We start from the raw sequence: 26,606 nt of genomic DNA, 5'->3' as shown, positions 1-26,606 counted from the left end.
GTAAAAATATTTATTCTATCATGCAGAATCAATTATGTGAATCATTAGACATTTCAGCATGATCCTGTAGAGTTCATGTTCAATTCTGAACACTCCAAACTGAACAATGCCCTTACACTACACATGTCAACTTAGTTGAAGTGAGATGGTGCCATCTTAAGTAAAAAACAAAACAAAACACCAAATGGCAAAAGCTAACATAACTTACATAAAGAAGGCAACTATCTTACTCTTCAGTGAAAGAGAAATAACCTGAAATCTCACGTTGCTAAAGACTAAGCACATTCAAAATGATAGTTAACATGCTTACACCAACTTTTCCACATGAATCAGTATTTAAAACATACCTTTTGTACATCTTATGCGCATAACTGCTTCAAATCCAATCTTTCTTGTAAGGTATCTTTTAAGGTCTTTTTGCAACTTTTCAGCCTGAGCAGGATTATGACTGTGATGGAAAGATGGATAGTAATAGATGCATCCAGCAGAATACTTGGACATGCAAGCTGTGAAGGAAGAAAAGATATAGTTAAGACATATAACCGTAACATGAAATCAGGACACAAAAATTGTGTCCAACCTTCTGCCAGTCACATCTATGTTCACCTGTTTCTTCATACGTCCCACATCTGTAAGACAACGAGAACCGGCCCAGACTCAGGCCACTGAAGGCAGTGATAAGTCACCCCCAATACACAATTATCTAATTATACACTTACTTCAATAAGCATGCTACCTTTGGCAGCTAAGACAGGAGTGCACGCAGAAATATTTAATGGTGCAGAGGCAAAATTAAGTGTGCGCGCAGAGACAAATCTTGGTTTAATACTGAAAGATGAGAACTCTGTTCTACCCCTGTGATGAACTTTTTTAATTCCTTGCCATCTGGCTGTTTTCTGTTCTTGAGCAGGAGAGTACCTTCTTGTTTACAACTGTGAATCCCAGAATAGGTTGTCTGATACCACCAATCCAATACTCCTGTTCTTTACTGCTATCAACCTCAGAGTCAATTGCTTTGCAGCATTAGCTGCATTTACAAAAGTGCAAAAAGATTTACATGATTTAAGAATTCCTGAAGTAGACTGTGCTTCCGAAGACAGGCAACAGGCAACAATGTGGAAAGAGGGAATGCATACATGAGGTACTCCTTACCAAGAGAAGCTAGATCAGAATATTGTGAACTTAAGAGAAATAAATCCACAGCAGTCTGCTGGCCTGAGCAGTCCAGTGCCAACTTCTTATAAAAATCCGTTGCTGGACCAAGATGCTGGACCACCTTTGGTGAATAAATTATACAGGAAAGAGTTAAGACAACGACCATGCTCTCTTAAGACTCCATGGAACAAAAGACATACTATTCAGTAGCAAAGTATCATAAGGAAGTTTCCTTTAAGCAATAATTTATAGGCATTTCCACCTGTAGAAGTTATTTTCCTTATGCTCCATTTTCTTTTAGTTCGTATTTACAAGCAGTTATGATCCTACTTTCAAGGAAGTTTACGTTCTCATACAAATAAACATTCATGTAACTATGTAACACTTACTAGATGCTGTAAACTACAAGGCCCTAAAAATAACAAGAAATCATGTTTTAGGTCTACAGTTTAACATATCCACACTTTGGTTCAAAACCCAGGTTGATATTAACTGAGTTAGAGATATTTGCAGCTTCTTTTGCTTGCCAAGAAAAGCTATGGACCAAAGGCCTGAAAGACAGCTCATGCACTTTGAAACAAGTAATACCACACATATATGTATAAACCAGTGACCTTAAATGCACATAGACATTGAATAATTAAAATTTAGTGAATTGCTATAAACAAAACCCAAGAGTTGATCTGCAGAACTATGCAAGTCAGAAAGACATGGCCAGTCCCTAGTCTCATGAGATGAGTATTAAAGGAAGTTTTTGTACCTTTGTGCTTGACCTTTGATTGGGATCTTCTCTTGAATGCAAAAGCCCTGCTCCCAAAGATGGTAACTGAGTTTGAAACACAGATATCCGACCACCCGTTGGAGACATCAGTTTAAACGCAGCCTGAAGAGCAGGGCCCAATGCACTGTGTGTTTCTCTTGTATTGGTGAACATATTTGGTAATGCATTCAATAGATCTTTTATCAGCTGCAGAACAGATTGAAAGGTGTTTATGAGATTTTGCAAGCTTGAGATTTTCTGCTATTTCTAAAAAGCTGTATTGCCATAACTGAAGTGGAAAAATCAGTACCAAATATTTCAGCTTAGTTTCAACACACTAAGGAAAACAAAGTCATAACTGTAAAAACTATGATGCAAACAAACAACACTTAATACTTCTACAATTAAAAAGTAGCATTGCAATTACATATTACGAAGATAGGCTTGAATTCAAAGTTTAAAAGGAACCTCTATTTTGAATATTTAACTCTTTAAACTCAATGATATATTTTGAGCAATCATACCTCTTTGCTTTCATGGAGATTTACAAGTAAACTATCTGGTGTAGGTAGAAAGATATCTGTAGGGAGAACAGAAAAAAACATTTTATTAAAGAAAAAAATAACATTAAAATAGAACAAAACATTTCACTGCCCACTGCTATACGTACCAGGAAATACAGTCTACTTTTCTGATATATACATTAGAGAGAGTAATACAGTCTATACAAACCTTGTTTTATTCAAAGCAAAATTAACATTTGAGTTTCACTTTTTAAACACCACCTATTCTGTAGTTAGTGTAAGATTATTTTTAAAAAAATATATTCCCTATACATTCAATAAAATTGACCTAATACCAGAATATTTGAGAGAGTCTAATCTTTCTTCTGGGGAAAAAAGTAGCTTCTCAAAAATCTAGTTTCCATTTTCTTTTTACTTACCATCAATATCAGAGACAATCAGCATCTGAGGCTGAGATAAACCTTCTTGCAAGTTGTAAAACTGAACAGTGCTGTCAAACGTTATGAATCCTATTCTTGTTCTCGAGTCTCCAGGCAGCCTGAAGCATTAAAAAATAAAACTATTAAGCCCTAAATTTCTCTCTCGGGACACGTACATACACACAGCTCCTGCTGATGTTAGCAGAAACTCAGCTCATGTTAGCAGAAACTCAGCTCATGTATACAGGGGTGAAGGGAGAACAACAGAAAGGAGATCTGAAGCGTTAATACAAGCAATATTTCTTCAGTATTTTCTGAAAAGCTGGGATAATGCTACAGTTTGCAAGACTAAGTGTTACAGATAACCACTCACTAATATATTGACGTTTTGTTCCAAGAGAGAACTTAGTAGGTTCATTTAAACCTTACACCGACACGTGAAAGAAGGCAGCCTTCTCAGATCTTCAAAAGAAAATAGTGCATTCTGCTCTTTCATAATTAAAAAAAACCCCATTTACTAATGTAGTTACAGAGTACTTACAGCTCTAAACCAAAATCCAATGTCTCTACAATACAACACTTATTTCTCATGCAGACCATACTCCTATGTATGGCATTAAAATACAAAAAGAGAAACTAAACGGGATTTCTCAAAATATAAAACATCAGCAAGTGCTGAAAACCATGACGGTGAACAAAACCAATAGAGGCAAATACTGTTTTTACCATCTGGATATATAAGTTAACTGGATGTACTGATTTTCCTATAGACTTTGCATGGGATTTTATGAATTTTCCTAAAATAATTTAGCATGTTTCTGAACAAAGAAAGACTAATGCAATAAATGTAAGTGAAGAATTTTATTATACCTGTTGGTATCTTTATCAGAAATTAAAATCAAGTTTCCTAAGAAAAACTTGTAGAAAACAATTTTCAGAGTGAGGCCTCCAACAGGATGCAAGTTAGTTTTCAAGACATGAACATAGTGAAGTTTATCAACCCTCCCTCAAAAAGCACTGCCAGCAATACCATACATGCTGTGCCTGTGCAAAAAATGAGAACAGATAGAAAGCGGCACAGCTAGATCTAAAAAACCAAACTGACAACACAATTCACCTAGGCAGTCTCACACTAGCGGTTACAACATTCCAGTATGCAGCACCTCAGCCATTTCAGCGCAAGAACCAGCCAATTTAATCTCTGCAATTTAGTTATTTTTGTTGGTCTTAGCAGGGGGGAAGAGCACACTTTATAGATGTTTGTACAATCAACGTGTTGTTAAAAGTTACAGCTAAATATTCTTTCCAGATAAGTCAATTATCCTTTAATCACAGGCAGGGAAGATAGCTCTCATCATGTAAATTGCTTCAACAGCTGTTTTTTGGGGGATGTTGTTTTTTTTGCTTAGTTGGTGGTTTGGTTTTTTTGGTTATTTTTTTAGACATGTAAGTTGCATTTCAGAATCTCGGGCAACAGAACTTCTGTCCTCTAGGCACAGAATGTTTAAACACTATATGCAAGTTTTCTGCAAAACTGTAGGTTAGTATTGTTCATAACAACACATCAGCTAATTTGAAAAGGTCATTTATATTCTTACTTGTCTAGGTTTTCCAGCAATGACTGGCAGACTATTGTCAAATATCCAGCCTCCACTGCATTATGAGACACATCTAAAACAAATAAATATACCGCAGGCTGAGGAGGACGAAGCTACAAAGTAAAAAAATAAAAATAAAAAAATGTTCAAAAATCATATTTAAGGAAGTGTTAAAAATGAGTAGTCATTAGAAAGGGAAGTGGGAAAAGGGAATACTTAGAAAAATGCAAGGTAAACATTATGCAATAAAAACTGATTTACTAAGAGTCACGCAGATAGACTTAACCACAATTCCCAGTGGTTAATAATTCCCATTTGTAATAAGCATACAATGTTATGCTTCAGAACAGAAATTGGATATTTTAGTCTCTCCTTCCAACAGTCAACTCAAACATGACACACTGATGCCAGATATGGAATTCACTCTTCAAAACACCACTGTTCTTTCAGGATGTGGACAATGCGATCCATTAAAGGGGGTTAAAATATTCTACCTACATCCTTTTCCCAACCATGTAACAAGCTGTATTTATTCATTGCCAAATGTCTTGGCCACAGCGTTTCAATTCAAAGACAAGAGAACAATTTATTTTTCCTGTTGTTAATAATGTCATTATGAACAGGGCCCTTTCCCAGGCCTTGTTTATCTTTCTTGGAGACAAGACTACTATCACAGCAATTGTAGGCTGACTCCTAGTTAGAATCGTTTCTGTCACAATTACTAACTGAAAATTTGAACCCAACTTCATTCTCTCATTATTCCATTATTGGTCTTTCAAAACCTCTTCAAAATGAGGGAGAAAGCCAGAAGCCACATTGCATCAGACTCAAACCAGACTATGCCACATTAAACTACACTGGACAATTACACACATTGCAATTGCCTTTAATTGACAAGCCTCTGAATATCTACATTTGCCAAAATTCAAAATAAATATGAATTTTAACTATTCTTTGGTGTTAAGAGGACCTTCACAGGAGAATTAATAGACACCATTGGAGCAATATGCAACATTAATTTCAAACGTATTTGTATTAACATGCAATTGTTGTTCAGGTTCCCATGAAAACTTTTTTTTTTACCATATAGTCCGAGGAAGCAATGAATTCTACTGTAGAATTTTGGACCTCTGGCCGTTTGTGAGGCTCTCCATAAGATCGCGTCAGAGGATTATACATAAATTCTTCAGGAACTACAAAACAATTTTTTTCCACAAAAAAAAGTTTATATATTTGTCAGCAAGTAAAAACCATTATGGCAGCTACAAGCAAACTAATGCAGACATATTTCAATTATCACTAACAACAGAAAAAATTCACATTAAGGATATGTAAAACGAAGGAACATTTCAAGTATCCCAAGCAACATCAAAGTGAAATAACTGGAAATAAAAGAAGGTTTATTTTAAACAGCAATATTTCCCCAACTTTAAAACAGCAATGCAAATAGAGCATTTCACAACAAGCTTCAATCTGTATTGTTTCTCATAACCTCTGGCCTGGATCGCAGACAGTATTAGCTGTCATGTTTCCATTTGCATATTGCAACAGCAGTCAATGGAGAAAGTTGATTTCATTATACAAGTAAGCAGCACAATATGATTACGTTTTCTTAGTCTCCCAGAAATTGCAAACAACCTTTTGCTTCAGAAAACGCACAGTGCATCTGACTTATGATCCAGAGATTTTAAAAAACATCTTAAGAACACTGCCATTTTAATCTACATTTTGATCTAAAGTATCCCGTGGACTGATATGATGCAAATACTTGAAAGAGATTCTATAAATGCAAGCATCTGCTACAAAACACTTACCATCATTAACTCTATAGCACAGATTGCATTTCCACCTCCTTTGATCAACGAAAGAAACAAAAGGGTTGATATATGTCCTGCAGGATCTGCACCTCACTATTGTGCTTGATGTTATTACTGGTAATTGCTAAAAAGAAACAATGGAAAGCTGTAACAAAGGTACGTAATACATTTTATAGAAAACATTACTATGCAGTACAGTGTACAAAAGCTCAGTAAGACTAGATATTCTATCATCCTTCCTTTTATCTTTTTAGCTCGTTTTCATACAGAGTAATAATGATGCCTATTAAAAATATCCTCCCCTTTAAAACCAGAAGAAAAAATATTTAATTATTGTCTTAATCCAATCTCACAAATCAAAGATGTAATAAGATTTTTAATGAATTTACTTTAAATTACATAGTTATTATAAATAATAATTAATATATTATTTAAATAAATAATAATTATGTTCAAAAATCATATTTAAGGAAGTGTTAAAAATGAGTAGTCATTAGAAAGGGAAGTGGGAAAAGGGAATACTTAGAAAAATGCAAGGTAAACATTATGCAATAAAAACTGATTTACTAAGAGTCACGCAGATAGACTTAACCACAATTCCCAGTGGTTAATAATTCCCATTTGTAATAAGCATACAATGTTATGCTTCAGAACAGAAATTGGATATTTTAGTCTCTCCTTCCAACAGTCAACTCAAACATGACACACTGATGCCAGATATGGAATTCACTCTTCAAAACACCACTGTTCTTTCAGGATGTGGACAATGCGATCCATTAAAGGGGGTTAAAATATTCTACCTACATCCTTTTCCCAACCATGTAACAAGCTGTATTTATTCATTGCCAAATGTCTTGGCCACAGCGTTTCAATTCAAAGACAAGAGAACAATTTATTTTTCCTGTTGTTAATAATGTCATTATGAACAGGGCCCTTTCCCAGGCCTTGTTTATCTTTCTTGGAGACAAGACTACTATCACAGCAATTGTAGGCTGACTCCTAGTTAGAATCGTTTCTGTCACAATTACTAACTGAAAATTTGAACCCAACTTCATTCTCTCATTATTCCATTATTGGTCTTTCAAAACCTCTTCAAAATGAGGGAGAAAGCCAGAAGCCACATTGCATCAGACTCAAACCAGACTATGCCACATTAAACTACACTGGACGATTACACACATTGCAATTGCCTTTAATTGACAAGCCTCTGAATATCTACATTTGCCAAAATTCAAAATAAATATGAATTTTAACTATTCTTTGGTGTTAAGAGGACCTTCACAGGAGAATTAATAGACACCATTGGAGCAATATGCAACATTAATTTCAAACGTATTTGTATTAACATGCAATTGTTGTTCAGGTTCCCATGAAAACTTTTTTTTTACCATATAGTCCGAGGAAGCAATGAATTCTACTGTAGAATTTTGGACCTCTGGCCGTTTGTGAGGCTCTCCATAAGATCGCGTCAGAGGATTATACATAAATTCTTCAGGAACTACAAAACAATTTTTTTCCACAAAAAAAAGTTTATATATTTGTCAGCAAGTAAAAACCATTATGGCAGCTACAAGCAAACTAATGCAGACATATTTCAATTATCACTAACAACAGAAAAAATTCACATTAAGGATATGTAAAACGAAGGAACATTTCAAGTATCCCAAGCAACATCAAAGTGAAATAACTGGAAATAAAAGAAGGTTTATTTTAAACAGCAATATTTCCCCAACTTTAAAACAGCAATGCAAATAGAGCATTTCACAACAAGCTTCAATCTGTATTGTTTCTCATAACCTCTGGCCTGGATCGCAGACAGTATTAGCTGTCATGTTTCCATTTGCATATTGCAACAGCAGTCAATGGAGAAAGTTGATTTCATTATACAAGTAAGCAGCACAATATGATTACGTTTTCTTAGTCTCCCAGAAATTGCAAACAACCTTTTGCTTCAGAAAACGCACAGTGCATCTGACTTATGATCCAGAGATTTTAAAAAACATCTTAAGAACACTGCCATTTTAATCTACATTTTGATCTAAAGTATCCCGTGGACTGATATGATGCAAATACTTGAAAGAGATTCTATAAATGCAAGCATCTGCTACAAAACACTTACCATCATTAACTCTATAGCACAGATTGCATTTCCACCTCCTTTGATCAACGAAAGAAACAAAAGGGTTGATATATGTCCTGCAGGATCTGCACCTCACTATTGTGCTTGATGTTATTACTGGTAATTGCTAAAAAGAAACAATGGAAAGCTGTAACAAAGGTACGTAATACATTTTATAGAAAACATTACTATGCAGTACAGTGTACAAAAGCTCAGTAAGACTAGATATTCTATCATCCTTCCTTTTATCTTTTTAGCTCGTTTTCATACAGAGTAATAATGATGCCTATTAAAAATATCCTCCCCTTTAAAACCAGAAGAAAAAATATGTAATTATTGTCTTAATCCAATCTCACAAATCAAAGATGTAATAAGATTTTTAAGGAATTTACTTTAAATTACATAGTTATTAGAAATAATAATTAATATATTAATTAAATAATAAATTATAAATAATAACTATGTCCTTATAAAAGACAGGACAACTTTGGGTGACTAAATATGATAGACAGCAGATCTTAAACAAAGAACACACATTATATGAAGAAAAGTCATACCAGACACTTATTCACCTTTTTACGTAAATACAAATAAATTAGATGGAGAGGAGTTGCTTAACAGTTATGAACATAGCTTCAATCTTACATTGTGCCTACCTTCTATTGACAGCATTTATCATGCCAGTAATACATTCAACACGAGCACATCTTTTCAAGAGGGCACTGTAAACACCTTTTCAAGAGGTATCTGACAGTTCTGAGCCCAACACACAGAGTAGTATTTCAGGGCTTCAGAGAGCCACAGGCAAAGATTTCCAACAATAAGGAAAAAATTTTGAAGGACTTGTCCAAAGCTTTTCCCTTATGAATTTCAATGAAGTAGCAATTTCAAGGCTTTTTTCCCCTCCTCCTCCCTAAGTCCCAAACAATTTTTTGCTACTTCTGTTAAATTTAGGACTTACAGTTCAGTATATTTTATTGTTTGAACAAAAATAGGACAAATGCATATGGACTAAATACATATACTAAAAAGAGAAGTAAGCTACTTTACCGTTAGGTCTCTGAAGGGATGTAGCAACAAACCCAAAGGAAGCTTAGCTTTGTTTAACAAAGCCTGTGTCTGTGGAATATTTGTTAATGTACATCGAAATGAGCTGAAAGGAAATAAAAACATTGTGTTGAAAATGAATTTTAAAACATGTTAAAAACATTGTGCTAACACCTGATTTTAAAGAATTTTGAAATTTAAGAAATTCTAGGTTTTACAAAGCTGATTTAATAAACAAAATTAATGCATCAAAGAGATTTAAAAAGCCTCCTAAAGAAACAAAAATACAATACTCCCCCGCTCCCCAATTTAGTAGTTCAGCAACACAAGTATACCAAAATGAACTTGCAATAAAGAGATAAAACTGCTTTAGGTACAATGCTCAATGTAAAATGATGTATTTTTTTATTCATTATAAAGATTTTTTGGGTGAAGGAACTAAAGGAGGAATACAGTATTTACTAGTTCTCAGAAAGTAATATTTATATAAGAAAACAGTAGAAAAGGATCTCAAATACTGAGAGAGTCAAAATCTTTTGTGTATGTAAAGTGGAGCACGGACTTAAAGCTAAATAAAGGGCACTAAAAAAACCCAATGCACGAATAGTGCTGTCCAAAGTGTTCCACACCCAGGAATGATTTCGAGACCCCCAGTTTTCTGATTTATGTTTTCTGGTGGGACCATGCATTTCACTAGGGCAGTAAGCTGAGTTAATTTAGGGCGATGAATAAAATTTCTTTTGGAATTAGAATTAAGATCTTTGCGGGAGAGCAATTTCCATTGTACCTAGCTGCACTTGACTTGGGATAGAAGATAATACTACCTAATGTTAATTAGAGGTGAAAGGATACATCATGATTGCAGGATTACCTCAGTAAAATATACTCACAGTTTATTCAGTGTGTTTAGGCATCATCATCATAATTTTCTGGAAAAAAATCCTATGCAGTATTACAAAAATATTCTATGAAATGTACTGCATAACATCAAGGTGTTTATTAATAATTTTTTTTTTTAGATGGATAAAACAAGGCAAAGATTAAGCAGGTTTCTTAATGTAAGTGAGCTACACTCACACTGCATATAATGTATTCTGATGGCAGGACAGTTTCAACATTTGTGTAAGGATGCAGACGATAAACTTATTTTCAAGTGAAAGGGGTTATATTAGCTCTTCACAAAGAGTTAGAGTCAGGAGTCAGTTTAGACATTTTTTGACACTTTAAATAATTATTAGTCACTGAAAAATGTAAGATGCTGTTCTAGACACAGTACACTTACTCTGGACTGCAGTTTAATTTCCTAAGATCAGAATTCAAGTTAGGCACAGGTGCTGGAACTGAAGATACAGGCAAAATATTTCTATCTTGTGTAAGGTTTACTGGTCTCAAGCTTTCTGGCTGCTGAGAATGCTGTAGACTTAACCCTCCTACGGAAGAGGACAGCTGGTTCACACCTGGATATTGCTGAAAAAAGTAAGAGCATTGCAAATGGGTAAACACACAATCATGTTTAAATAACGACCTTAAATCTTATAATCCCAATTCTTCCAGACATGTATTAAAAAAAGATACAGCAGTAGTTAGTAACAACCCAAACAAACAAGAGAAGAGTTGTATAGTAGAAATTTAAAAACACTAAGACAAATGTGACATACCTTCCAAATACGTATCATTGGACAAAATTCAAATTCATGATACAAATCAAAACTGGAAGTCACACATAATCCTTCAAGCTTTCCAGACAGAAGAAAGCAAGCTACTAGAAAGGCTGACAATTTTTTTTCCCTCTTCAAAGATGTTATAAGGTAACTTTTCCAAGTTAGAGAAACTGCTTTTATGTATTTATTTTTAAATTAAAACAAAACAAAATACCATAGAAGAGGAGAAAAGGTTAGGTTGGAAGGCACCTTTGAGGTCTGATAGTCCAACCCCCTGCTCAAGCAAGGCTAACTTCAAAGTTAAATCAGGTTGCTCATAGCCTTGTCCAACTGAGTTTTGAAAATATCTAAGGATTGAAGGTTTCACAGCACAATCTGTTCTAGTGCTTCCACACTCTCATTCTGAAGAATTTTCTCCTTAGATGTCCAACTGGAATTTCACTTGCTGCAACTTGTAACTGTTGGTTTTTGTTTTTCTACTGCGTACTCCTGAAAAGAGCCTAACTCCATCTCGCATTAAAGTGAAGATGAAGCTAAGTCTTTCAACTTAAAAAAAAAAAAAAAAAAAAACATTTCCTCCAGGTCATATTTTACATTACCTACATAACAGTGAAAGCATTCCTGGATATTATATGCTAACTTATGTTACTACACTCAGATCAGTAAGGAATTTTGATCACCTACAATAGCAGCTTCGATACGTCTGTCAGCTGGGCCTTATTTTCAGAGAGTGGGATTTGTAAATCAGTACACTTCATTTTCTACACCCCTTCACACATAACACTTCTCTGCACTGCTTCAGCATTTGTATTTTGCCTCAGCATCTGCCGCCTCTTCAGATTTCACTGCTCTTGGGTAACCCACACGTGCAAAAGGAGCCAGGTGACTGTACACAACTTCTTGGGTGTTTGGTGCTCTCTTTACCAGGAAAATAGAGCAGATACATGCAGCCTGCTCCACCACACACCCAGCACAGGCTCTACAGAGCTCCTTCATCTGGACGCTATGCCATGCCTTGCTCGCAAGGTGATTTAATGCTTGAGATCATAGCCCATAAGTAGTGCTCTGATCAAATGTATCAGCTGGTCAAGTACTTCATTATGCTTCTTTGTGGTTTCCTATCAATAAAGCACAGCTCTTTGAAACACCAAACCTTAAAACTGTGGATGCTGCTAATAACTGGTGAAGCAAACTTGTTAAACCTAACTATTTGGAGATACACTTAACATTTTAACTCAAAAGCCTTCTAATAAGAAGTTAAGATCCAGAGCAGGACATCAATGTTATACTTAATGTTTATTGTCTCAGAAGTTATAAAAACAAAATATGAAAATATGTAAAAAATAAATATATCATTCATGAAGTAACTTTTAAATTAAAAACACAAACCTGTGGATAGTGCTGAAACCCAGGATGGTGTCCTGGATTACTGGGCTGCACAGGAGTAGGTGGCGCTGCATTTTGGTAGCCAGGCTGCAGTGTTGGATATCCATAACCAAAGGGCTTAGAAGCTTTTGATGTGTGGGGGACTGATGGAACAGAAACGGGGCTGCTGGTCACAGAACGTGTCTCTAGAAGGACAAAAGAAATCCCACAGGTATTGAACATACATACTAGCTCTTTCTTAATTTAAATGTAAACTCCTAAGTGCTTGACAAACAACACTTCCATTCATAAGTTTTTGCATTATCCATCAAGTTGTTTATCTGCACTGACCAAATATATTAGCAAGGAAGATTACTGCAATTATGCTGATAAAGGGGGTATACATGGGAAGATAGACTTGTGTAACTACTAACAAAATGCTATTTTACAAAAAAAAAAAGCAACTTAAAAAGTATTTCAACTGAATTAAAAAAAAAAAAAGACCTAAAACCCCCTTAGAACCACATTTTATTCCAAGATTTGCACTTGATATAAACCGCAAAGAGAGACCATTCATGCTCAGTCTCTCCTCTACCGCTTATGAATACTGTTAAAATGTAAGGCTAAAGCGACAGAACTATTCTCTAAATGTAGACACAGTTTTCTTGAAGTAATGCAAGTCCCTCCTGTATAGCCCCTGCAGCACAGTTTAGTCCCACTACTTTTAAATGCCAAATTGAAAGTAACACATAGGCCTAAATTCACAGAAAACTTAACAGTTGTAAAGAGATGAAACTACTCTTTAGAAATGTCTACAAATGTAAGCTAGGTTTCAGAAGAATTTAAGCTTGGTAAAATCCACAGGGAAAAGCGGCAGGTGAATAAACCAACAACCAAGAAACTACGTTTGGCATGAGCACTCCAGGAGAAAAAAAAAAAGTATCAACAGATCAATGAAATTTAAAGTTGATCCTGTTACTCTTTAAGGAAAACAAAAGGAACAAGTTATTTTTAGAATATGCCTTCAGCAGAACCAAAATGGTTAGTTATTACCTGAGAAATTAGAATTTGTAATCCTGCAGCCATGCCTCTGCTACCCTTACTGCATGAGCTAGACTCCATGTGGACAGCAATATCGGCTTTTTACTTGACAGAGATTTCACTTTACACAGGAACCCATCAAACTAAGCAAACTACTGTGACATTCCCAGAGGCCAGAGCAATGCAAAAGAGCCAGAGGGGGAGGCCCCCCAAATTAATCCAATTATCATTCAAAATATTGGCTAACATACCTACACTGAACAGCATCTTTTCCACCTGCTCTCAGTATGATAGCTCTACAGATTTCAAGTCTGAGGTAGTCTGCTAGTAGGTTCATTTAGAACAAACCTGACACTCCTGATACTTTTAGAGATAAAAATGAGCAAAATAGCAGCCATTTTCTTTAAATGAAGAAAAAGAGAAGAAAATAACCTGATCCAAGCATCTCTGCAAGCTGATATCATTAGTCTCTCAAAACTTCAGTGGCGTGTCAACTACTATCAGCTACTAATGTCAACACAATCAGGCATACATTATAACCTAGAGAAAGATGCCTGCTTTCACACAGAGGATACTTTCAGCACTACCCTCAATATTACAATAGAAAGTATGACTTATGATACAGGGAAGTTTTTTTAAATGGTTAATCCAACTTCAGTGCTAAAACTGTGAAAAGTGACTAAAAAAGTGAGGTATGTTCTCTCTGACGATTGCCCCCACTCCTTTCTTCATAGGCATTTCCTTTCACCTACTTGTTAATTAACAATAAACACCACCAGAAATAGAAAAAAAAATCATAAACAGTAAACATTTAAGTCTTTAAACAAACAATTCAGAATTTACATGCAATAAACTGCTTACCTGGATAGCCACCTCCTTCCAAGGCATCATAATTGTTCAGAACAGGAGAGGCACTGCTTGTAGTAGAAGAACTATCAATTGCTGGGGGAGGAAAATAATTTCAAGTTAGGTGCCTCAGAAGCGGCAAATTTTTGAGAAGAGACTGAGAATTTTTTTCTAAAAGTCTTTGGTAAGAAACTGTCCAGAAAGATCCTGGGGAAAAAATACCACTTCAGCCCTAAGACTTGAAAGTTATTACCACTGCAAAGAGGAGGGGGAGGAAGAGATAAACAATCAACATATTAAAACCCAAACAAACAAGCACATGCCCAACAAATAGCAAGAGAGAGATCAATGGGAAAAGGACGAAAACAATGAAAAAAGTTGTCTCTTGAAATAAAAAATATTTTTCTATTAAACTAAAAGTTCTTTCTAGACTACATCAACTGAAGTTATGTACAACATTTTTAAAATAGTCTCTATCGTGACTTCCTTCACAACTGCAAACAGAAGATTCCCATTGTCTTCAGACTGATTATGTACCATCCCCACCTTCCAGCAAAACTGACAAGTATTTAACTCTTTCCTCCTTTCTGTGCTGTTGTTTTGTTTTCAAGGTAAAGCTTCTATTTTCCATTGAACATTGACAAGAAGTCTCAGCTTCAGTCAGAAAAAAGTTACTTTTGGTAGCCAGAAGTAACTATGTAAAAAGTAACTACCTAAAAATAAGTAACAAAAGTTAACTAGCCAAAAGTAAAAAAGCACATGGGCACATATATAGTTGTTAGTACTGAAGAGACTCCTAATGCTTAATTTTTAGTTCACCCTACGCATGTATCGAATATCTTACTGTAAAACATTGCAAACAAAAATATATTTAAAAACATTTCTTCCACTGCTATTTCACATACATTTCCAAAGAAACAGGTCCAAGAAGATTAAATGTACCTGCTCCTTAAAACACCCCAAGCCATGAAGTGCGACAGAAAAGAAAGAGCATATTTAAATAATTCAAAAAAGACAAATTTTTTGAAATACCACTTTTGTGGCAGAACGGACTCAAAAAGACATTTACTGATGCTGTTCTACTCAGAAGGATCAACCATGACCACACAACCCATTGTGAAGCTGAAAGTATTTCAAGGGAGAACTTCAATGGTGGAACATTTGAGATCTGATCCCCCTTCAATTGAGATATCCAAGTAAAGAGACTCCTGCATATGGAAACATAACATCACTGACATTTGGGACACATTAATACCACGGCAACATCATGACTGTGTAGATTATTTTTGAGCATTTTGCCTTTAAAGCATTCAGCTAAGAAATAGAAAGACTATTCCAAAAAACTATAGCACTAACAATAGATTTTATTTTAAATAATATATTAACAACGTGAAACTCATACAATGTTAGTTTTCAGATTGTTTTTCACTGTAAATTCCCAACCCCCCCCCAAAACATTTAAAAAAAAATAATACCTAAGAACATAATTGCAAGATTTCTTTTCCTACCAAATTTTATTTTTCTTTCTGTTCTAGAAACTGAATGGAACAGGATTCGTTATTTTCTTCCCTGTGCAGGAACACAGCTTTTAAAGGTTTGGTAAGTCCTACTACAGAAAAACCAAAATATACTTTTATTAGGTCAACAAGATCAAGACTTAAGAATTTTCAAGAAGTTTTTCTTGTCTGACCAGAAGTTAGTTCTGCATTTCAAAAAAATACTAAGAGGATATAAGCACAGTTGCGAACATACAAGACACTAGTTCAAGCTTTCTGATTTAACCACTATGTCACTCTTTACAGAGTTTTTCCCACAGTAGACTGTATTCATAAAGTTATATACATCTATAATATAATTCCATACAAAATGAGTTTGCTCTTTTCACTAGGAAGATACTAATGATACAGTGAGTTGCAAAGAAGAAATATTATATACTTCCCCAGCTCTGCTGGAAAAGTTAAGAGAAACCAATTTGACAAATATATGAAAGAATATATTTTAAAAGCATGCTGTAAGTAAAAAGAATGCAACTTAGTCGTACTTCTACTACAAAAAAAAAAATCTATGCATCACTTCTGACATACAGAAAAGTTTTAGTCAGAAAGTATAGTCTCACATATTTTGAAACACAAACAAGGTCTGCCTAACTTAAAATAAGAAAGTGAATCCTATTACTGAGTATCCCGTATACTTACTGAAGACCTTTCACTTAAGGTCTTTGTTTCTAAAGAACTTTCAAAATTTGTAACGTATTCTTGAGAACTGTCAGAGTCCCAATGCCTACAAGAATTACGATGTGCCCTGTTCTACTCTCCACTGGAAATCAAATAGTTGACTCAAAAACAGTCAGTTGTAGAGTTTCCTGCAGACCAAAAGTAGCTTCAAACTCTAAGCTGGTCACATGTGTCATGGAAATCTCACAGATTCTCCATCAATAAAAAAACAACACAGGAACTTCTACAAAATTAAACAACAGTTTTCCTATGCTTAAATTAAGCTACAACAGCTGTCAGTTTACTTTAGTGTAATAAGCACCAGACCAGAGAACATATTAGGAAGACAGAAAAAAAAATGTTTTATAAAGAAAAAAATTAGAAAACACCGCTTAGACAAAAGTAATACTTATGACAGGCTTTTACAATTAAGTAATCATTTTACCAATATAACTTTTGCTTTCAGAGTTTTCAAGAACTCTTTGGCAACATAGTTAAAGATCTAACTGGTAAGAGTGACAAAAAATTGAGAAGCTACACAAACACAAGCAACCAGATATCCAACACCTATTTTTCATAAAACCACTGGCACAGCCTGAGCTAGAAACTTGTGTACAGAATCTGTTTAGGATTTACATCAACTCCTGGTGACAGGCGTAAAACAGGATGCTTATTAATCAGGTAGTCTACATATTGAACGTGGGTGCCCTTTCACTCTTTTGCATAAGATAAATTTAATACAATGATAGCTCAAAGGCTACAGGCTTTAGCAAAGGACAGAACTTGAGAGAGAAAGATGATAGGGAGTATGAAAACTTTGTGTCTGGTAGATTTAGGGAACGAAGGAAGGAGACAAAGGTTGCAATTGATAAAAAAAAAAATCTCACATATCCTTTGACAGAAACCTTGGAATGGGATTAGGCAAAGATAATTATCTGCAGAAAATTCAGTAGGTAGCCCTGCAATAAAAAACCCCAAAATGCTCTCCTGGCTTTTTTAGCCTATTCTTTAGAAAGCAGAGTTCAAACAGCAGCTGCATTGCAACAGCCAAAGCAAAGTTTATATCCCAAAGTGGAATTGTTTTCTAGCTGGTAAAGTCTAATTAGACTCATAGCATTAGAAAAAAAACTGGTATCTAAAATTAGGAAGTATCCTTAGATTTAAAAAGAAGAGTTATTCAAGAGTTACTATGCATAATTTAATACTAATACTCAAGCCTGTTGAAAGATCGAATGTGTTACCACAGAAAGGGTAAAAAAGTAAAGACACTGAACCAATAATTTGAAATAGCAAGAATTACACAGGATATGCAAAGTGTCCTAATACTTGCGCTGCATTGGGGTGGGGGTAATAATATCACTTATATTGATACTATTGCACCCTCCAAATATTGTCCTTCTCTGGTTGGAACAATGACAAGTGTCTTTGGCTGAAAATGCCTTCCTCGTTGGAAAAAGAACAGCAGCAACTATTTTCTTCTAATGGTCTACTAATAATTCAACGTAACAGTTGAATCGATATTATTCAAATTGATATCATGAACCCATCACACTGTTCTTAATTATGACCTGGGTATCATAATTGTTTTGCTCCATTCTTCATTAGGTCAGTAAGAGTGCAGTAAGCTATTTTCACAGTATTCTAGTTTTTTTATTTAATTATTTTAATAAAAAGCTCAGAATTATGTAGCACTGATTTTTTTTTCTGCCTAGTTACAATATGAATTATAAGCTTAAAGGAAAAGTTACAAAAGTTTGCTATCCCAAATTAATACTCAAAGCCAGCACACACAAATGGGAGTACTATATCAGCACAAGGTATGTGCTATTACTTCCCTCTATCAACAAGGGTAAAAGTCTAATGTTTAATCTCAAAAAGCTTTTTACATTGTTACCACTCATATATAGCTTGTAAAGACTTTTCTTTAAGTTAGGGAAAAAAAAAGTTACCATCCAAGAAACTAGGGTGGGTAAGAAACAAACTCACAAAACCAGGCCATTCTGACAAAATACAGGCAGAATCCTTGCAACCAAGAATGTAACGTTTCAATAAATCAGGACAAACTGCTTCTTAAAAAAAAAGTAAACAAACTTTTTAAGTTCCCTACAAAGTAAGCAGGTTAAAACTGAACCTATGTGCCCGAACATACAGACATACCTTAGGAGGAGAAAAAAAAGCAGCACGGATTAATTTACTGTCTTAAAAAGCACACTTACTACCGTTCAATATTTACTTTGCTACCTTAATTGTAAGAGTTCCTTATATGTAAAATGAGAGACAAGGTAAACACTGTTTAATGTAACCATACAAATGGCATCTAGTTGCTTAACATAAGCAATTATCTAGAGCTAGTTATCTTCAGTTAAGAGTTTGAAACTACTGCAAATCAAAATATTAAAAATATGGGAGTCTTGCAAGTTGTGAATACCACTTTGTTAGATACATAGAACATCTGATATTTATATGGCAAAAAAAGACCATTTGCTGACCACTACTAAACTCGTTTTTGTTTACTATACTAATAACAGCTGGGAAATTTCTAGTTAACCTGATACATGATAAGTCAGAGTGACGTTTTGTCTTAAAGGAAAAAAGTTTCAGGGGATGGAAATACGGAACAAAACTTGAGTAGGAAGAGAACAAGATACTGGTGTAAAGCTAAAGCCAACCTGCTTCCTCATCCTCCTCATCCTCTTCCTCATCATCTGAACTTGATGACAAGGGAGCTGGTGCAGAGCTAGCTTGATTATTAACATATCCACCATACTGCATGCCTGTGAAGTGGAAAGCACAAACATAAGAGTCAGACAGACAGGAAAGATGAGAAACGAAAGTCACAAATCATCATATTAAAAGTGAGAGAAATCAGCCGTTCTAGAGAAAATCCCAACATGCAAAAAGTTAAATCTACAACCCTAGACTATAGAACTATAGTTCCTATATGAGCAGTACAGCAGAAGCGGTTTTTAGTGGGCTAATTTAGCAAAGTATTAGTAGCACATGGAAGTTAGCAGGAGATTTTTTTAATATATGTGTGTATGCGCATGTATATCAGGAAGTTAAACACACACACAGACTTTCTAGATATGTATTTCATATCAGTTTGTCCACTGGAGTACTTTTGTAAGTTAATATATAGAAATAAATGAGTTCCTTCCCAGATAAATTCAAATTGTGTTATGAAAACATTAATATTAAACTTTTGCTTGGCACACCTGCCCCTTTTAAGACAGGAATAATTCATGTTGGAATTCTGAACACTGTCAGAAATTAATTAAATATACTGCTGCTGCAACATGCGAGAGTACAAACATATACCTCAGCAACACAGTCCGTAAGATTTAAGCTAGGTAAACCCGAAAACTTGGTTAGTGTAATCTTTAAATTAGTGCCTAAATTCAGGTGCAGATCCATATTTAAGCATGTAAATACACTATCCACTTTTAAGGTCTGGTGACAATGCAACCACTGTTACCACTGTCACCTCCAAACCATAATCTGTAAGGTTTTTGGTAGTGGGTTTTTTTGTCCTTTTTTTGTTTGTTTTTTACAGTATCTACTCTAAAAATATATGAACAATACACAAAAGCAACACATACACATACCATTTTAAAACAGAGTATAGCATGCAGCAATAGCTTATAATTAATTTCCTACATTACTCATTATTGATGCAACTCCAGCACCTCCAAGAAATCTTAAGTTTCTCTTGTCACAGGGCAGGGTTAGCAAGGATTTTAAATATTCTTGTAGTTAGGTAGAGACATCCTAAATAAATGCAAGTGACCACTGTTTCTCTCTTAGCAATCCAATAAATTGCTATAGCAAGAAAATATCCTCATTTGTCAAAACTCTTCAAAATTTTTCAGACTCTTTAGAGTTTGGGATTTTTTTCCCTGTAGAAGCACTGTGGCACCATTAGTGTTCTTTATTTTAACATTATAAAGCACTACAGAAGTGTTGTATGTTATGCATAATCTGAAACCATCATGGTAATTAATAAGCCCCCCCATCCACAACTTAAATCGACTATATCAACCTTTATTTTATTTAAACTATGGGCTAAAAACACTGTTAGTTTCATGGCTTATTAAAAAAGGGTTAGCAAATGAAAACAAGTGAACCACTTCAATTTCACTTAAGAAAAAACAACAAAATCAAGGTGAAGAGTCTCTATTCAAACAGTGGAAGTAAAAAGAAAACAGAGCAAAATCCTATCACAACATTCTTGAGAAGCTGAATTTTCATACAGAGGTTAGTGCAAGAAGAGACTGACATTATTTCACTTTATCTAGTGCATTAATACTCCTACAATTCCAGTCAAGTTTTTCCACAATACAAGTAGTCACAATGATGAAGACAAAATCAACCCAAGTGCAACTGAGGAGGTACAATGCTTCAGTTCCTCTATACTGCTAAAACACAGGACTAACTCAAGTGATTCATAGTCCCATCTTTTATGAACGCTCCTGGATGCACTTGATAAGGAGGATACAAGAAAACCATTCTCTGCGCAAAACCAGACTACAGCCAAAGAGACTACGTCTTTTTCCAGGCCTGTGAGAGCTACCAAGGAATAAGACAGAACAACTGCATTATTGTGGAGGAGAAAAAACAACTTAAAATAATTAACATGCAAGTAAAAGGGAAAAAAAAGTCAGGATGACAAGAAGAGATGGACTGTAACACAGAGAGCCAAAGTAAAAGAAGATGGGTACAGTGTGACAGCACAAAGACAGACCTCTAACAAAGACCATGTACACAGATAGGAGGAGAAAGAAAGTAAATCAACTGGAAAGGGCATGCCAATGCAAAAATTGCAAGCACGGGCAGATGAGAGAAAAAGACTGAATTAGTCATTCTACTAGTGCTACTTTGTTTTCCAAAAAACATTCCAAAGACTCCAAACAAGCTTGTACTGCTAAAACTTCCCCTTTTCCAGTCACTGGTCACATACATAAAGGATGCATGTGTTCAGAAAGAATACAGAAAGAGAGATTAAAAAAATATGCTAGTGACACGGAAGTTCAGGAATCAGGAACTAAGTCACTATGAATCCTCTGGAGGCAGGGCTGGTTTGACTCTTACCAGCCTTATGAGTTTGCATAGATGTTTTATTTTCGTTGCCAGCAGTACTACAAATGTCTGCCTTTAGGATACTCCTACATTGTGCTAGCACAACTGTCCAGCCACAAAAACAACCTGAGAACTGATCTGGCTGAAAAATAACCTAGTTAAAAAGTCATTCTCAGGTGGAGAAGCCTCCAATTCTGGTTCACTGCCCAGCAACGCCACCAGTTGGCCAGCACAGGGGAGAAAGCAACTGAAGGGCAGAAATGGGTGGCTGAAGACAGCAGTTCCAAGTGCCACCACGTGCCTCATGATGATTTCTGTTGCGACAACTCAGTTCTGCTTAGTATCTTTTACAGAGTTGCTAATAATGTTAAAATCTCCCACTCTCAAAACGGCAAAAGCTTATTTTGAAATCATTATTTATTTTGAGTGAGATTACTTCATAGGTCTGGCTTGAAGTGCAACCACATAATTTAAATTGTCACAAATTTCTTGGATTGGAAATTTCTAACCCCCGCTACCAGTGTACCTGTAATATAATAATATCGCACTCTAAGGCTTTATCCCACTTTTACAGACACCTAGAAATGTAGGTGGGAGGACACAAAAGGATAAACTGGGATAAGAACTCATTTGCCTATGAAATAAACCAGCTATTTGGGTATTTTAAGTATAATCACCCATACCATGAAAGACTTTAAAACATAAAGCATCCATTTTATGTGGCTTAAGTTTCACAATGGAGGCCCCACCAAAAATGAAAAAAACACATGGAAAAACAAACAATATTCCGAAGTTCTTTAACTGGCGCTCCACCCATAACCCTCATGTTTTCAATGAATTTACTACGGCACTAAGATCTTAATATTACAAATAGTAGTTCTTACAAAATGAACCCTCCTCTTCTCCATTCCTAAACTTTTTGCTTTAAATTGTTTTCATTTACTCATCAGCTCCTGTCATCAACATAAAACCTAAGGCAGTCTACAAAAAACATCCAGACAGGACACACATTCTCAAAGTTTATCTCTAGCATGCCGCTTTCAAGTAAATTAGTTTATACGCATTAAATCTGTACGGATATTTATGTAAGATTAAATAGGCTTTAATACATTTTAAGTTTTTTGTCCTGTTAGAACTTAGCCAAGTAAACAATTAGAATATTTTAATTCTGTATAGGAATGCCCACACAGGAGCTTCAAACAATGAAATCCACTTTAAAAATTAATTCAAACTGGTTTTCCAGAATGCTTTCATGTAGACAACACTACTCTGTAATAAAGAAAAAAATCAGTCCATTTAATCTCTGCATGAGAAACACACTTGGAATTCTAACAACCCAGACAAATACTCTATTTTTTCAGCAGGTTAACTTCTACAAATAAAGTTATCACACTTAATTGTTGATAAAAAGGTATTGCAAGGTACATTATGCATTTCAGACTCCTCAAATGAAACTAAATGAAAAGAGTTTGAAGTCTTCTAATGCTCATAAAAATACCATCTAAACATAGAAATATACGTGTGATGACATGTATATGGATTTATTATTGATTATATTAATGTAAAAACAACTAGATCAATGCAAACTCCTGACGACTGATCTTTATATTCCCAACATAGGTATATTGTTGGTTTTAAACTGTGTTCATTCAGCTACATATTGCATTAACCTTCACTTATATGGAAGTATTTGAATGGAGTGAAGAGTTCAGCAGTGACTGCGGTGATTTGTATTTAGTGTACCAAGCTTTGACACATTATACAGGAATCACTGCACTGCATGAATATATATTGCACATCAAGGCAAGCACAGTTAAACAGCTAAAATACTTTCTCTCATTAGAAACATGGTTATGCGATTTCTTTGGAAGATGAAGCAACAGTTTTTTCTAGCAAGCACATCTACACTACAAATTCTACCCAGTGCCAAAGTCAACTATAAAACTGTGCAAGAACCAAGCACAGTTCCAAAAACTGATTTATCATTTTCCTTAAAATGGTATACTGTAGGACTTTATAGCAATGAAGAATTATCTTTTTGCCTGTAAGATATACAGAGCTGATTCACAGACAAGTTATTTCTTCACATTCTCCACTCCACCAGAAAAAGGAGGAAATGGAGGAAAAGGGGAAATTTAGACATTTATGTCAGAGGACTTTGAAATTTAAGAATAAAAAACACGCTGTGGCAGTCACACACCATGCTTTTGAGAATTATTTTGAACACTAGACACATCACACTGTTCTGGACAAAATTAATGCCTACTTCGAACTCACACACGGAGTTCTTTTTCCATAAGAATTTAAAATTCTGAAATTACCAAGAGAAAACACAGCCAAAAAATAAAATAAAATCAGCGCAGTAAATTAGATTTGGAATACTAGATACAGAAACATGTAACAGTCAAGAGGCAAGTCAAAACATCAGGGCAGAATTAGCATGGCTGAAAAAGGCTCAAGAACCAACTGATTTTTTGTCAGGAGGCTACCAACATCAGAATAGGAAGGAGCTTACACAAGAACTCCTCTGTTCTCCCACAGAGTTGCCTGCAGCAGCTTTCCATGGGAGCTTACAGCTAGGGAATAAGAAAACAATTCTATTGGTTTGAATTCAATACTCAGACTCGCTCTGTTGCCCAGTGTTAGCGCTAGAAAATTGCTAGCTTACACCTGATTTTTCCGTACAGACTGATTACAAATGCTACTTTTAAGACATTCTTCCAAGAAGTTAAAATATTGAGCAGCTTTTTAGAAGAATAAGGGAACTAAAAGAAGGGCTTTTTGAGGAAGAGACATATAAGACTGCAAACAAGCCAAATATGACATATGGCTAAAGGAAATCAAACAGATGAGCTAAGAGAAGCTAGAACCAAGGTGGTACAAAACAAGAACACTAAGGGAGCCTGATGAGATGTAAGAGGTGTACTCTAGTCAGACAAATGCAGAAGAGCAGCAATAAAGCTTTCAGCATTCATGTGCGCATGTGGAACAGGGCAGAAGTCTGTACTGTAACTTCCCATTCCCTTTTAGTACCTTCCTGAAGAGCCGACTCTGCTGACTGTGTAACAGAGGGTGAAGATCGTGGCTCTGAAGAAAGGCTTGGAGCAGGTGTCCTTACTGATGAGATCACAGCAGAGGAAGCAGATGTTCCAGCCCCAGGCTTGGTAAATGGAATGCTCTGGCTCACAGAGTGCACAGGCTGTGAAGAATCAATGCCACCTGAAAACAGAAAGCAGGAACACTTTCTTTGTATTTGCACAGACAATTACACAATGCAAGCAATCACATTTGATTTCACAATAACTACAAAAACAATACAGTACTTCAAAGAGAGATTCCTTCAAACAAATACATACAAAAAAGTTGGTTGTTTTAACATTATAGGTATTTAATTTCAAAAAACTCCATTAAAATGAACAAATTGCTCTGACAGCTAACAGCAAAAAGGAAAGCACGATATAGTAAGGTCAAGATTAAACAGAAGCTAAATTGATCCATTTTTGATCCATCCCCACAACTCCATGCTTTCACATGTTCCTCTTCCCAGTTAAGAGGAACGCAGTCCATGTGGGATAGCTCCCTCCCAATATTCCTCCTACAGGCAGGAAACCTGAAAGTCAGCTGTGTAGTAGACCAGTATTCTGCCTCCCTCACAGGGCCGGCACTTTGCAATTTTGGTACTCAATTATGAGACCCGTATTCCAAGCAATCTGTTTCAATCAAGCATATTCTGCAGAACTTCTGATGTGTTTTAAACATCTGGACTAGATATAATCTGCTTAAAAAAAGTCAGATTAGTGCTTTGAGAGATTTAACGCAGTCCGATTGAAATTCCTATCAGATAAGGACAATATAACTTCAATTAAGTCAGCTTTTAAGAGGGTCACTCTTTGTTTATAGATTGAGAAAATTCATGATATTATGATTCTTTCTAAAAAAACTGACAGACCAACCTGTTAAAAATAAGAATAGAAAGGAAATGGTTTGACCAATACTACTCACTAAACACACACAGAAGTTAATCAAGAACAAAATTCAGTTTGTATTTGTAGAGTACTTAAAGTTACAGAATTCACTAGAGGATGCACATGTAATATTAACTTTGCTTCCTCTGCACATATAGCAATGTAGTTCATACAGTCCCTGACTTTTCCTTAAATAATGGAGTTGGTATCTGAAAGGACTTTATGGGGAAGTTGAGGCTTCCTTTAGAGGGGGAAGAAGAGACAGTTTAAAATAATCCTTCTGTTTATCTAAATTATCTAAAATTAACACCACACATTTTCACCACCTTAATGGAACTTTTATTTATTATGCAGTGTTCAAATATAATGTTGAGCATACATACAGCTTTTTCACAACTGTTATCAAAATCAAAATTAAAATATGTATTTCTCCAAAGTACATACACACAGTATTTTCTATTGAAATGTACTCTGCTTCTACACATTATGTCTTGTAGACTCCCCACAGAAGCATCAGCACCTGTCAGCAGAAATGTTCTTGTTAGGGTAGCTACACAGCTTCCTCAAGCAAGATATGCAAGACAAGGGAAGTTCTTTGCGACATTAGTGTGCTTACCCAGGTTTTGTATCAGAGACAGTTGTTTATTGTGTTATGGCATTTTCCACACTTCAGGTCAATATAGCAATGCTTGCAGCATCAAGCACTGCTGTCGAGCATGCTAAATGCCATGTCAGTGTCACATAGAATCATTAAGGTTGGAAAAGACCTCTAAGATCATCGAGTCCAACCGTCGACCCAACACCACCATGCCCACTAAACCATGTCCCTAAGCGCCTCAGCTACATGTCTTTTAAATACCTCCAGGGATGGTGACTCAACCACTTCCCTGGGCAGCCTGTTCCAATGTTTAACCACTCTTTCAGTAACGAAATTTTTCTTCATGTTCAATCTAAGCCTCCCCTGGCGCAACTTGAGGCCATTTCCTCTCATCCTATCGCT

The 26,606-nt window shown here is 35.4% G+C and overlaps 1 protein-coding gene across 1 annotated transcript in view; it reads right to left on the bottom strand.

Annotated features, from left to right (window-relative positions):
• SEC24B (SEC24 family member B) overlaps positions 1-26,606 on the bottom strand; it is a 45,745-nt gene that overhangs the window by 11,939 nt on the left and 7,200 nt on the right. The window contains 13 exon segments of the mRNA XM_009327065.1: positions 348-506; positions 1,153-1,276; positions 1,916-2,122; positions 2,440-2,495; positions 2,859-2,977; positions 4,457-4,569; positions 7,662-7,771; positions 8,393-8,519; positions 9,443-9,545; positions 10,722-10,906; positions 12,490-12,671; positions 14,368-14,448; positions 24,675-24,860. Coding sequence (XP_009325340.1) covers positions 348-506; positions 1,153-1,276; positions 1,916-2,122; positions 2,440-2,495; positions 2,859-2,977; positions 4,457-4,569; positions 7,662-7,771; positions 8,393-8,519; positions 9,443-9,545; positions 10,722-10,906; positions 12,490-12,671; positions 14,368-14,448; positions 24,675-24,860 — 1,752 coding nt within the window.

The sequence above is a fragment of the Pygoscelis adeliae genome, unplaced genomic scaffold, assembly GCF_000699105.1.
Source record: "Pygoscelis adeliae isolate BGI_AS28 unplaced genomic scaffold, ASM69910v1 Scaffold87, whole genome shotgun sequence".
NCBI lineage: Eukaryota > Metazoa > Chordata > Aves > Sphenisciformes > Spheniscidae > Pygoscelis > Pygoscelis adeliae.
This window is presented reverse-complemented; position numbering and strand designations above follow the sequence as displayed.